Genomic DNA, 12,662 nt, shown 5'->3' with positions numbered 1-12,662 from the left:
CTAATGCACCTGTCCTGGTGTTGCCTGAGGCTGATCAGCCTTATGTGGTGTATACGGATGCATCCATAACTGGTCTTGGTTGTGTTTTGACACAACATGGGAAGGTGATAGCCTATGCTTCCAGACAGTTAAGGAAGCATGAGGGTAACTATCCGACTCATGATTTGGAGATGGCTGCTGTAGTATTTGCATTAAAGATATGGAGATCATATCTTTATGGTGCCAAGGTGCAAATACTCACAGACCATAAGAGCTTGAAGTACATATTCACTCAGCCTGAGTTAAACTTAAGGCAGAGGCGATGGATGGAGTTTGTTGCAGATTATGATCTGGACATAGCTTATCATCCTGGGAAAGCTAACCTAGTGGCTGATGCTTTGAGCCGCAGAAGGGCTGAAGTGTCATCTGAGAGGGAGGCGGATGAACTGGAAGGGATGATCAGGTCCTTGAACCTCAACACCTTGGTTGGTTCAGAAGAGCCATTGGGGTTGGAGGCAGTGAACCAGGCCGATCTCCTGACCAGGATCAGACAAGCACAGGGCCTGGATGAAAACCTAAAGAAGGTAGCCGCCAATGACAAGACTGAGTACCAGACAACTGAGAATGGTACCATCTTGGTCAATGGGAGGGTCAGTGTTCCTAATGATAAGGAACTCAAAGAAGAGATTATGAGACAGGCTCATAAGTCTAAGTTTTCAGTTCATCCTGGACTGAACAAGATGTATAGGGATCTGAAAAGGTACTACCATTGGGTGAGGATGAAATCTGATGTTGCAGAGTGGGTGGCTAAGTGTCCCACTTGTCAACTGGTGAAGGCAGAACATCAGGTTCCCAGTGGTCTACTCCAGAACCTACCCATACCAGAATGGAAATGGGATCACATCACAATGGATTTTGTGACTGGGTTTCCCACAACCAGGAATAAGAAAGATGCGGTATGGGTTGTGGTTGATCGGCTGACCAAGTCGGCTCATTTCCTGCCCATCAAGAAAGGGGATGGGGTCGACAGGATTGTGCAAGTGTACATAGACGAGATAGTGAGGTTGCATGGTGTTCCAGCAAGCATTGTCTCGGATAGGGATCCAAGATTTACATCTTATTTCTGGCAGGCTTTCCAAAAGGCCTTGGGAACCAGAGTGAATATGAGCACATCTTATCATCCTCAAACAGACGGGCAGTCTGAAAGGACAATCCAAACCTTGGAGGATATGCTAAGGGCGTGTGTGTTAGACTGGGGAGAGTCTTGGGAAAAACACTTACCCTTAGTGGAGTTTGCTTACAACAACAGCTTCCATACAAGCATTGGTATGTCGCCATATGAGGCTTTGTATGGTAGGCCGTGCAGGACACCCCTATGCTGGACCCAAGTGGGGGAGCGTAGCATGTTGGGTCCTGAGATTGTAGAACAGACCACTGAGAAAATCAGGATGGTCAAAGAGAAGATGAAAGAGGCGCAGGACCGCCAAAAGAGCTATGCAGACAAGCGTAGAAAACATCTTGAGTTTGAGGTCAATGACCTGGTGTATCTCAAGATGATTACCTTTAAGGGTAGGACCAGGGTTTCTGGACGAAAGAAACTGGATCCTAGGTACTTGGGTCCCTTCAGAATCATAGAGAGAGTGGGTGCACTGGCATACAAGTTGGACTTGCCATCAGCAATGGATGCATACCACAATGTGTTCCATGTATCCCAACTCCGAAAATGCTTGTCTGAACAAGACATTGTCTTGCCTGAGGTTCCTGCTGACCTTGGTAAGAACTTGACTTTGGAAACTTTGCCGGTTCGGATTGTGGATCGGTCAGAGAAAGCTATGAGAAAGAAGACAGTTCCCATGATCAAAGTGGTGTGGGATTACAATGGTAAAGACCTCATCACTTGGGAAACGGAAGCAAAAATGAAAAGTATGTATCCGGATTGGTACAAACAATTTCTTCCTGATGAAACACTTAACATGGATTCGAGGACGAATCCCAAGTTAGTGGGGGAGACTTGTCATGTCCCCGATCCTAGATAGGATCGGCCGGACGGGCCATGGTGCGGGAAGACGCACCAGACAGGTCATTAGACCTTGAGACAAGCGTATCATGGCCCTGAATGAAGGTTAAGGGCATCAGTCAGCTGAGACTTAACCAGGATATGATGGAAACAAGGGTAAAGGAGCTGGGTGAGTGTTTAGGCAGCTGGACGAGTGTTGGTTTGAGTTCAATCAGCTCGGTTCAGCTGGTATTCAGTTCACCATGATCTGTCCAGCTCACAGGAGCTGGTGGACTAGCTCACTCAGCTGGGAACAGCTGGAGGTCAGCTCCATCCGGTGAACGGTGCGTTTTGGTTCGGATCAGTGTGGGCGAGTCCGGGACGGTTACTGGGCGAGCCGATGGTCCGGGTGCAGGACGGTTCGACCAAGTGGGTCTTAGGCTTGGGACAGGGAGTGGGCAAGCTTCCAGAGTGTGAGCTGAGGCTCAGTGATCGATTTTCCAAAGAAAGAAAAGGGGAGAAACCGCCAATGGGCGGTTATGGGGCGGTTATGGGACGGTTTTGGGAAGAAGGGATGTGATTGGTTGGTAACTGTTCGCCCAGGCGGTTGGGGACAGTTTAAATCGTCTTCTCCCTCTCATTTCTGCCATTCTGGTCGATTTTTACTCAACTTGACACAGAGAGAAACACAGAGAAAATTCAAGAGAGAAAGAGAGACACAAACCTTGGATTGGCCGATTTGATCCAAGAGATTGCTCTTGAGTGTTCCTGGTGTGTTTGGGCGTGTGATCAAGAGAATGGATTTGAGACAGAAAGACAAGGAGAAGGCAAAGGAGAAAGAGAAGGAAGTCGCCCCTGGAGACCGAACTCCTAAGGTGAGAGGTGTGGCCAAGAGTAACCGGACAAGGCCGCGGATGATGGCCGTGTGAGCCTGGCCGGTTTGGATCGATTGGCCACTCCTTACTCTGACTTCTTCTACTCTGTTTCTTTATATATGTTGTGCTATGGATTGTTTTATGATGTACAGGGAAGGACCCATTGATCTTAAGGCCTTGGCCTGATCAAATTCCCATGAAAGTCCCTTGCTCTTGTGTGGGCTGTTCATGGCCGAGATCACTATGATCTGAGCCGATTCTTTTGAATCTGATTATGGGAATATTTTTCTTCTGAATTATCATGAGTTTTCATGAATTTTATTTGGTATTTGGATCTCTTTTTAGAGGGGTCAGATTTGACATTTTTGATGATGGTTCTTGATTAGATTGGATCCGACCATGCAATGTGATTGATTCTTGTTTTGTAATCTAACCTTGCGATTGTGTGTTTGTTTGTGTTGGATCCAGGACCAGAAATGGACCGTGGTAAGGGAAAAGCACCATGAGGACCGCGGCCATGGGAAGATGTGTGGTGATTGGGTTGATTCTGAAAATTGTGTGATTATTGTAGCCTATTGTGCAACTTGTGAACTTATGCGATTCTAGTGTGTATTCTATTTATTAGGATGATGAATGATGTATGAACCTTGGTTAATATCTATGAAATATCTATTTGCACTAGTTGTTGCTTGATTGTTTAAGTGTGAATGTTGGAACCTCCAAAACTCTGAAAAAGACTTAGAATTATTTAACACTTGAACTTGAATATGAAAGATGGAACTGGTTGTGTTGTTTAGTGAGGCCGCGGTCTGGTTGGATTGAGGAATCCAGGATCGGGTCTTACATAAGTCGTCCTAGAAGTCTTCCAGATCTGAAAAACGTGCATATTAAATCCAGATCTGAAAAACCTGCATATCCAAAAACGTTCAAATGGCTTAAAAACAGAAAAAATGAGTGGAAAATTAGATAAATCTACCTATACAGAACACACAAAAATACATATCTAAAAATAATAGATCTACCTTTAAATTAGTGGAAGATGAGTACCATCTAATTAAAAACCTGAAAAAAGATAGATTAGTAAGAAAGACATGAGACAAAACTGAAAAATTCATATAAAGTTTGGTGTTTTCAAGTCAAAGAGATTAGAGTGGGTTTGGAGAGTTTTAGTTTGGGAAAAAAGTAAGAACTTTATACAACAAGAAGTTACCAAATGAAGAAAAATCAGACATAAGAACTTACCAAAACGCTCAGATCTATTATGAAAGGGAGACTTTGTCAGAAGACTTCCATGAAGTCCAGACGACTTCCTGGAAGTCCAAACGACTTCCTGGAAGTCCAAACGACTTCCTGGAAGTCCAGACGACTTCCTGGAAGTCCAGACGACTTTGTCAGAAGACTTCCAAGAAGTCCAGACGACTTCCAGACGACTAACAGGTAAGTCGTCCCAGAAGTCTTCCAGATCTGAAAAACCTGCATATCAAATCGAGATCTGAAAAACCTGCATATCCAAAAACGTTCAAATGACTTAAAAATTGAGAAAATGAGTGGAAGATTAGATAAATCTACATTTATAGAACACACAAAAATACATATCTAAAATTAATAGATCTACCTTTAAATTAGTGGAAGATGAGTACCATTTGATTAAAAACCTGCAAAAGAGATAGATTATTAAGAAATACATGAGACAAAACTAAAAAATTCATATAAAGTTTGGTGTTTTCAAGTCAAAGAGATTAGAGAGAGGTTGGAAAGTTTTAGAATGATGAACATTACATTTTTGTTGCAGCCATTTGAATGTATAAATTTTTCTTTATATAGGGAGACAAAAAGTTCAATTAGGTTAAATATTTTTGACTCAGACGACTTTCTGGACGACTTATATTTCAGTCGTCTGGTGAAGAAATTAAAACAAACGACTTACATGTAAGTCCTCCAGAAGAGTTTAATATTTTTAGCGGGAAATTAAATATTTTTAGCGGGAAACTAAAATAGAAGACTTTCCAGATGACTTACAAGTAAGTCGTCTGGTTTAAATTATTTAAGCGGGAAAATAATTTTTTTAAAAAATTTTAGGCGGGAATATTTGGACGACTTACATGTAAGTCGTCTGTTTTAATTTCTTCACCAGACGACTGAAATGTAAGTCGTCTAGACCCTAAACATAACCCCTAAACTAGCTTTTATATGTCCGGTAAATGATCCGGTTAGGTTAATACGTACATTGGTAAAATTAAAGGTTCGGTACAATGTGGACGACTGAAATATACGTCGTCCGAGTAAATTATTCAACAGACGACTGAAATATAAGTCGTCCACACCCTAAACATAACCCCTAAACTTAATTATCTAATTAAACACTTCATAAAATCAAATCAAACTTGAAAGGTGTTTACTATACACAGAAATAAACACATATAGGTGAAAACTAATTTTTGAAAAAAACATTTCAGTTTTCCAAAATCTAACCCTAACAATACATACAATACTACAACATATGTTTGCCAAACTCCTAAACCAAAGTATTTCATGATTCACTACTTCCACTCATCTATCTTCAAAACAAATCAATTTTATCATATATTAATTTATATCACTTAAAACTGTTTATAATTACTTGATTTTTATTTTTCACGCATCAAAATATTTTTTTACAAGATTTATAAATTATTTTTAAAATAAATTGGTACCAGACGACTTACACTTCAGTTGTCCAGACGACTTCCAACATCTCAGATGACTCAGACGATTTACTGGGGCTATATTCGTAAAAATGGCTTCTGTTTTTTTTGTTTGGTCACAAGGGGCTGAGCTGTAATTTCACTAGGCTTTTAGGTTAGTTTTGCATTTGATTCAAGTTTGGGTATAGGTTTGGGGTTAAAATCAAGTTGTGGGTTAGTTTTGGCAAAAACCCATTTTATTTATTGTTTAATATGTCTAATATTTTGTTCAACATACTTTAGTGAAAGAAAGGTAAAAGGCCTCTTAACATTTTTGAACAAAATATCAAAATATATAATATTAACTTTGAAAAATAAAAAAATTTCCACTTAAGTTTAAAAATTTAAAATAATTTATATAAGAAAAATGTGTGTAAATAAATTCAAAGTTTTAAGCATATTTAAGATCGTATAATAATAAATATTTTATTATTTATATTTTAGTAAGATATAAGTTTATTAAAGATATGATAAATAAAAAACATGTTAATGTATTTATATAAATCAGAAAAAATTGTCACCAAAATTTTAAATTGGATAAGATGAAGAATAATAGTAGTTTATATAATTTCAAATTTGTAATATTATTTAAAAAGTTACTTTTATCTAGTTGTTAGTGTGCCCATTTGAAAGGGTATCACAGCACGGTTTGAGTTTCGGAATGAATATATACTTTTTGAAAAAATAGATATATATATATATATATATATATATCAAAACGACGTTGTCTTATCTTGTTAACGGTTGACTAACTTATGTTAGAGTCATTGTAGATTTATGCACGTTTTAAGAAGTTCAGGTAGTTTTTCTTAAATTATAATTAAGTTGAGGTCGGTTTTGGCACTGACCATTTGTTTGGGTCCTATTTGGCATGACTAAAAGTGTTGGGGTCAAAACTGGCACTTTTCTTCGTATATCAAAACGATGTCATTTTATCTTGTTAACTATTGACTAACTTATGTTAGAGTCAATGTAGTTTAAGTATATTTTAAGAAGTTTAGGTAGTTTTTTCGAATTATAATTGAATTAAGATCGTATTTGGCACTGATTAATTGTTCGGGCCGTATTTGGCACGACCTAAATTGTTGGGGTCGAAATTGGCACTTGTCCCAAACTAAAACCTACAGCTTTCTTCAACACCTATGAGCACCAATAGCTCATGAACCTGTAAACAGACCAATGGAACATAACTTTAGTTTTTTAAAACAAAAATCATGACTTCGAGTCTTCATTGCTATCATACATATATTAATAACTATTCCTCCACAATTCCAATGTTCAATCACGTTCTAATTGGTATCGTATTATTGTAACCTATAACCGGGATAGATACATATTTGTTTCTTTATGAACGAAATCAAATCATCTATACAAATCGATTTTTTAATCTTTCTAAACAAACCAAATCAATAAGTTCAGAATCAAAACATGATATCTTTTATTAGTCTATCCAAACCTATAATCAATGTCAGAATATTTATTATACCTATAAAATATAGAAACTATAGCCTAAATTATCGCTATCTATTATATTTATGTAAACTAGAGACCTTTTCCGGGCTACGTCCGGTTTTTTGCATATTTTAAATAAATTTTGATGTATTTTTTTGTTTGAGTATTTAAATGTAATATAATTTCCTATATATTAATTATGAAGTATTACAACATTTTTTGGTGACCACGTATCATATATGAGAATTATTCTCAGAATTGTTAAAAAAAAAAAACAGATTGGTCCATTTACACATATATTATGTTTTTTTAAACTAACTATTAAATTAATTAGTAGAGTACCATTCTTTCCTTAAGCAAAAACTATGAAATTACCTAATATGATAATATATATATATATCATAATTAATGATTATAAATAATAAATATTTCATAGCAATTTCTTATCCTCTATTTATTTTGTTTAATTTTATATAATAAATATATAATAAAATTTTATATATTACATTAAATATATAATTAAAAATTATATTTTTTCCTATATGTTATAATTCAAATTTTTTAAAACGACTATAAATTATTAAAAATAGTTAAAAGTCTCACATTTAAAAATTTATGATTATTGGTAACATTTTTTTAGTTCAGCTCATCGTTTTTAATGGGTCTTGAACAATAATGATTAACTAAATAGACCACATACAGAGTATAAAATGTTTTGGTTTAAAAATTGTTGCATACTCAAAATAAATATGAACCATCATCAGTTTCGTTTAAAATTATGTTACAACAAAAAGTATAAGGTTGCGTAAAATTCAGAATCCAAATAACCGAACCAAATCCAATCCAAAAATTCTGGTATCTAAACCCGATCTGAACCGAAATATTTCAGGTATCTGAGTTTATTTGAACCAAATTTATATACTTAAATATATTAAATTATTTTCAATTTTAATATCTAAAAGAATATACAAAATACATAAGATGTTTTTAAATTGTCCAAAATACTTAAAAATATAAAAAATAGTTAAAACTATATGTTTAAAATAGATAAACTTACACAAAATACCAAAAATACTGAAAATATCACTTGATTTTCTATACAAATATTTAAGCTAAACTAATTTTTATGTCAAGTCTAAATATTTTAACATATTTTATTCAAATTTATATGCTATATATTATTTTTATTTTTAGATTTTTAGAAATTTAAAGTATATATGAACTTTACTTTAAAAATAAAAATAAATGAGTTATTCTAACCTAAACCTAAACCGAACATGCAAAAATTTGAACTAAACCCGCAAAGATCCAAACAGTACCTAACCGAACCAAATGATGCCCGAATGCTATCCCTAATCAATTGTAAAAAAAGTGATTAATAACAAAATATGAATTGTTTATAATATTTAAATACAACATATTTAAAACATATATATTATTCCGCACAAAGCGTGGATTATCATCTTGTAATTATTTATTTGTTCATTTGCCTAAAACTCTAGTATGAAGGCTACCGAACATGAAATGGACTGTTGGGGAGAGGAAGACGGTTTTATTTCCTTTGTTACGTTTTCTTTATCAAAAATGTTTTAATTTTTATAATTTTGAAATAGTTCACCAATAAACTAATATGAATAATGTTTAGTTTTTGAATTTTATTAGTTGAATTGATTATTAAGTAACTGAAAATTGTTTTTAGTTACATTGAAGTGATAAAATTTATTTTAAAAATTTTTGTACTTTATTTTCTTTTAATTTAAGTTTGTTCTCTTAAGCTGAAAATATGTGTGTTTGTTAATTTGTTGTCTTTAACACTTTGAGTATTTAAGATTAGTTAATTTTTCTTTGTTGTATATTTTTATATATTCATCTAATGGTATTGGGTAAGGGTGGATGTTTTGCTATCCGTTCGGGTTCGGATCAGATATTTTGAATTTTTGAGTATTTCGGTATAGAAATATAAAATCCGTTCGGTTATTTTTATTCTTTGGATCTGGTTTGGGTTTTTTAGTTCAGATTCTGTTATTTTGGATCGGGTTTGGATATTTAGATTTTTTAAAAGAAAATATTCATTGCTCAAGGTTTTTAGTATTTAAAAATATACCTTTAACTAAACTGGGGTTTTAAAAGTTTAATAGAATAAATGATTAATAATTTTGAAGATAATTTTCTTTTAAAAAGACACTAATTTGGTTATTATAATTGAAATTTTGGATACAATTTTTGTTAATGCACAAAACAAAGCTTGACATGTTTTTAAAGTGAATAACAATCCATAATTATATATATTATCTGATATAAGCTTATATGTAGCATTAATATAATTATTTTGAATAAAATAAAAGAAATAAACTAAAAATATAAGGTTAAATATATATATATATATATATATATATATCTTTGATAATCTTTGGATATCCATTCGGGTTCGGATATTATTCTTTTGGGTTTGGATATCTAATCTCTCCTAACTCAATATCCATTCGAGTTTTGGATCGAATTCGAATGCGGTTTTGGATATCGGATAAAGTACCCAACCTTAGTATTGGGGAAGGTAAATATGATTTCACATATTAGTTCAAACTCGAGTTTTTCATTTTTAATGTTAATAGACTATGAATTTCTATGGGATATGTAAGTTACAATTATTTAACAGGATATTAATGATTGATATAATATCTTTGTGATTCCATCATCCTTAATTAACCAGCGGTTGAGGCGTCCAGTGAAAGTCTAGAGCACCATCTCGTGTATGTGCCAATGACTTCGTTCATTACTTGTAAACGTTCATTACTTGTAAACGTCCTCTTCCCTCTAATGCATAGGTGAACACAACAGGGATTCCTGTCTGTAACCAAAACATTATGTTTCTCATCGCTCAAGAACCTCAAGAGTTCACAAAAGATCGGTTTCTTTCTTTCAATTATTACTAAGGAGTAATGACAGATCAGATAACCTGTGGAATAACTGCCTGAACTTCAATGGGAACAGCTTCTTTGATTTTCTTGTACATCTCAGAGTTTTGTTTCCCTCTTAGACAATCCATTTTGTTAACGATAACGACTAAACCACGTCCTTCTTCTACATCCCGTCTAGCTATAACTACTTCTGAATGTGTCATACTGCGTTGAGATTTTATGATCTGGAACAAAAAACATGTCATCGCTTTAGTTTTGCAACAGAAAGAAGGCAACTATGTTTGAATATGACAGAACCTCTTCAGCATCGAGAACTAAAGCGACAATATGTGCACGCATCAGACTCTTTCTTGACTGCATGATACTTAAAGACGCTGGTCCTTTGTCTCGCTCTGTTCTCTCTAACCAACCAGCAGTGTCAACCTTAACAAACATCCAATATAAACATCAAACGAAGTGAATTAGTGAGGCATGTCCAGCTAATGAGAATCTGTAAATGTACCATATAGACGGTCCTGCCCTGAAACTCGTACTGAACTCTCACAGCATCTCTAGTGAGACCAGCTTCTGGACCCACCAACACACGCTCTTCTTCCAACAATGCATTGAGCAATGTTGATTTCCCAACGTTAGGCCTACCCACAATAGCTAACTGCAATGGCAACTTGGACTCGTCTTCTTCAGAGAGGTTCTCATCACTTGGAACATCATCTTGAGTACATCTATCTGAATATACGACTATGAGGTTCATCACTAAAGAGAGAAAACAAAGAAGCAGCTTCTTCTAGTCAGCAGAGCCTTGCCGTCGGGGTTCTCAGATTTCATAGCCATTGTTTGGTGTCGTTGAAGCTATGTTTGGGCGAAAAAGTTTATTTAAAGAGAGTAAGGAGTGGAGTCGGATTGTGAACGTCTTTGGTGTTGCAAAGATTAATAAAGGGAATTAAATGTAAAAAGGTGGAGATGGAGTTAACTACAGACGGCAGAATGATAACAATTATGGAGACGATGAAGGTGAAGAGTCGGTAATTCCACGTATTTTCGTCCAGTTCAATTGGACACAGTAATTAAGTGACATGGCATGAAAGTGATTCCTGATTGGTAGATTTTATCGTCCGACATGGACGTCCTCTCTAATCAATATATCCTTCTTTTAGTATAGGTTAGATAATATATTATCTATGAATTTTTTCCAAATCAATTCTTCATCCCTTGACTAGCGGAAGAGTCAACAGCAAATTCAAGATTTTTTGAGTAATTTGTATCCCAGCAATAACTTTCTTTTTATAAAATATAAGCCCAAAATAGTTTGTTATATGTTAAATATTTGTTTAACACATACAAACTGATAGTTTTCTATTTCTTATGATTTCAATTCAGTAAAGTGTTTTGGATATCTATCATAATTTCTAAACTCCTATGTAATATTAAATTTAGTAATATTTTTACCATTAGATTCGGAAAATCTTTTTAATATTAGATTTTCAGGTATTTTAATGCTCGAATTAGACACGAGCTTTAAAATTTTGGGCCTTGAACCATTAAAGATTACCCAAACTAATATGTATCTTAATACAAAATTAAGCTCCTAAGTCATTTTATTATTGTTCAAATTGTAATCTAAATGTATATATATATTAATTTTGTTTTTCAAAATTTAAATTATAATCTTTTCTTAGAAATGCTATAACTAATTTATCAATTTTTGTATACTATACTAACTCATTCTTCTTGAGATCTGATATTTTCTTAATTCGAAAAAAAATTGTTTTCTATATATCGTATAAATAAATCTCATTATATATACATGTTTGATTTGTTTATATGATACTAAATATGAGTGATACAATAGATTATGAACACAGAAAAAATAATCAATGTAATACGACTAACTTTTACAAATGCATTATTTTGGTACAAACAAAAAAATAAAACAAAAAATTAATATCCACGCGGTCGCGCGGGTCTAGGTCTAATCTTTATTTAAATAGGGTTATCGATTAGAATTAAGGGTCAAATTTAAGTTTTAATAGGTTTGTCATTAGGAAACATTGATATCACTCAAATTACCCTCAGGAGTGACTTTACTCTCTCAAATAAGAGGTTCAATTGTAGTATTTAGGGATTGAGTCCACAGAGAGCTAGGGCACACAATAGATATAAACAGTTTATGATTAAGCTAGGCAAATAAATAGGAAAGCAGTAAATAAAACAAATAGGATAAACAACGTAGTTGTTCAGTAGATAGATGGAGTTTGATGGAAGGAGGGTTTGCTAGATCTAGATTTTTTATTCAGGTGATCAGGATTATAATAATATAGAGACTAATTGTTGTATGCAAGATATTATAGAGCTCAACAGTTAAGAACAAATCGATCGGCTCTCGCTTTCTAGATTTTTCTATTGGCTAGATCTAATGATCTCAACTATCGTTTGTCGATCAATTAGAAAGTGTCGATCGATGATTCTAGAATATCGATCGATACACCTTTCACGACATCGATCGATTATTCTATTGGAATATCGATCGACACGCTTCTAGCAAGATTTGCGCGCGGATTGATAAAGTGATCACTTGTTTCTAGCAATCCTAGTTCAATGAGGATATATTTAGAGAAAAGACCAAGCTATCACTTGTGCCTAATGATTCTAAAATCAGGGTTCTAGTTCGCGACTCTAGAACACAAGCAGTAAGAACATCCTATTGATGAATATCACAGCC

General features: G+C 34.3%; 1 protein-coding gene across 1 annotated transcript; it reads right to left on the bottom strand.

Moving 5' to 3' along the window:
- Positions 1-9,616: 9,616 nt before the first annotated feature.
- On the bottom strand, positions 9,617-10,924 carry LOC106414329 (GTPase Der-like). Its single transcript, XM_048777345.1, has 2 exons — positions 10,446-10,924; positions 9,617-10,366 (listed from the first exon to the last, which is right to left on the bottom strand). Exons 1-2 carry the CDS (start codon positions 10,692-10,694, stop codon positions 10,193-10,195), a joined length of 423 nt encoding a protein of 140 aa, XP_048633302.1. The 5' UTR covers positions 10,695-10,924; the 3' UTR covers positions 9,617-10,192.
- Between the last annotated feature and the right edge of the window lie 1,738 nt (positions 10,925-12,662).

Source organism: Brassica napus, chromosome A4 (assembly GCF_020379485.1).
Source record: "Brassica napus cultivar Da-Ae chromosome A4, Da-Ae, whole genome shotgun sequence".
Lineage (NCBI taxonomy): Eukaryota > Viridiplantae > Streptophyta > Magnoliopsida > Brassicales > Brassicaceae > Brassica > Brassica napus.
Note: the sequence above shows the minus strand (reverse complement) of the source record. Positions and strands in the feature narration are given on the sequence as shown.

Coding starts and splice junctions, on each gene's coding strand:
- LOC106414329 (XM_048777345.1), bottom strand. CDS start 10,694: ATGAACCTCATAGTCGTATATTCAGATAGATGTACTCAAGATGATGTT. Junction 10,367..10,445: donor AGGGCAGGACCGTCTATATG/GTACATTTACAG, acceptor ATGTTTGTTAAG/GTTGACACTGCTGGTTGGTT.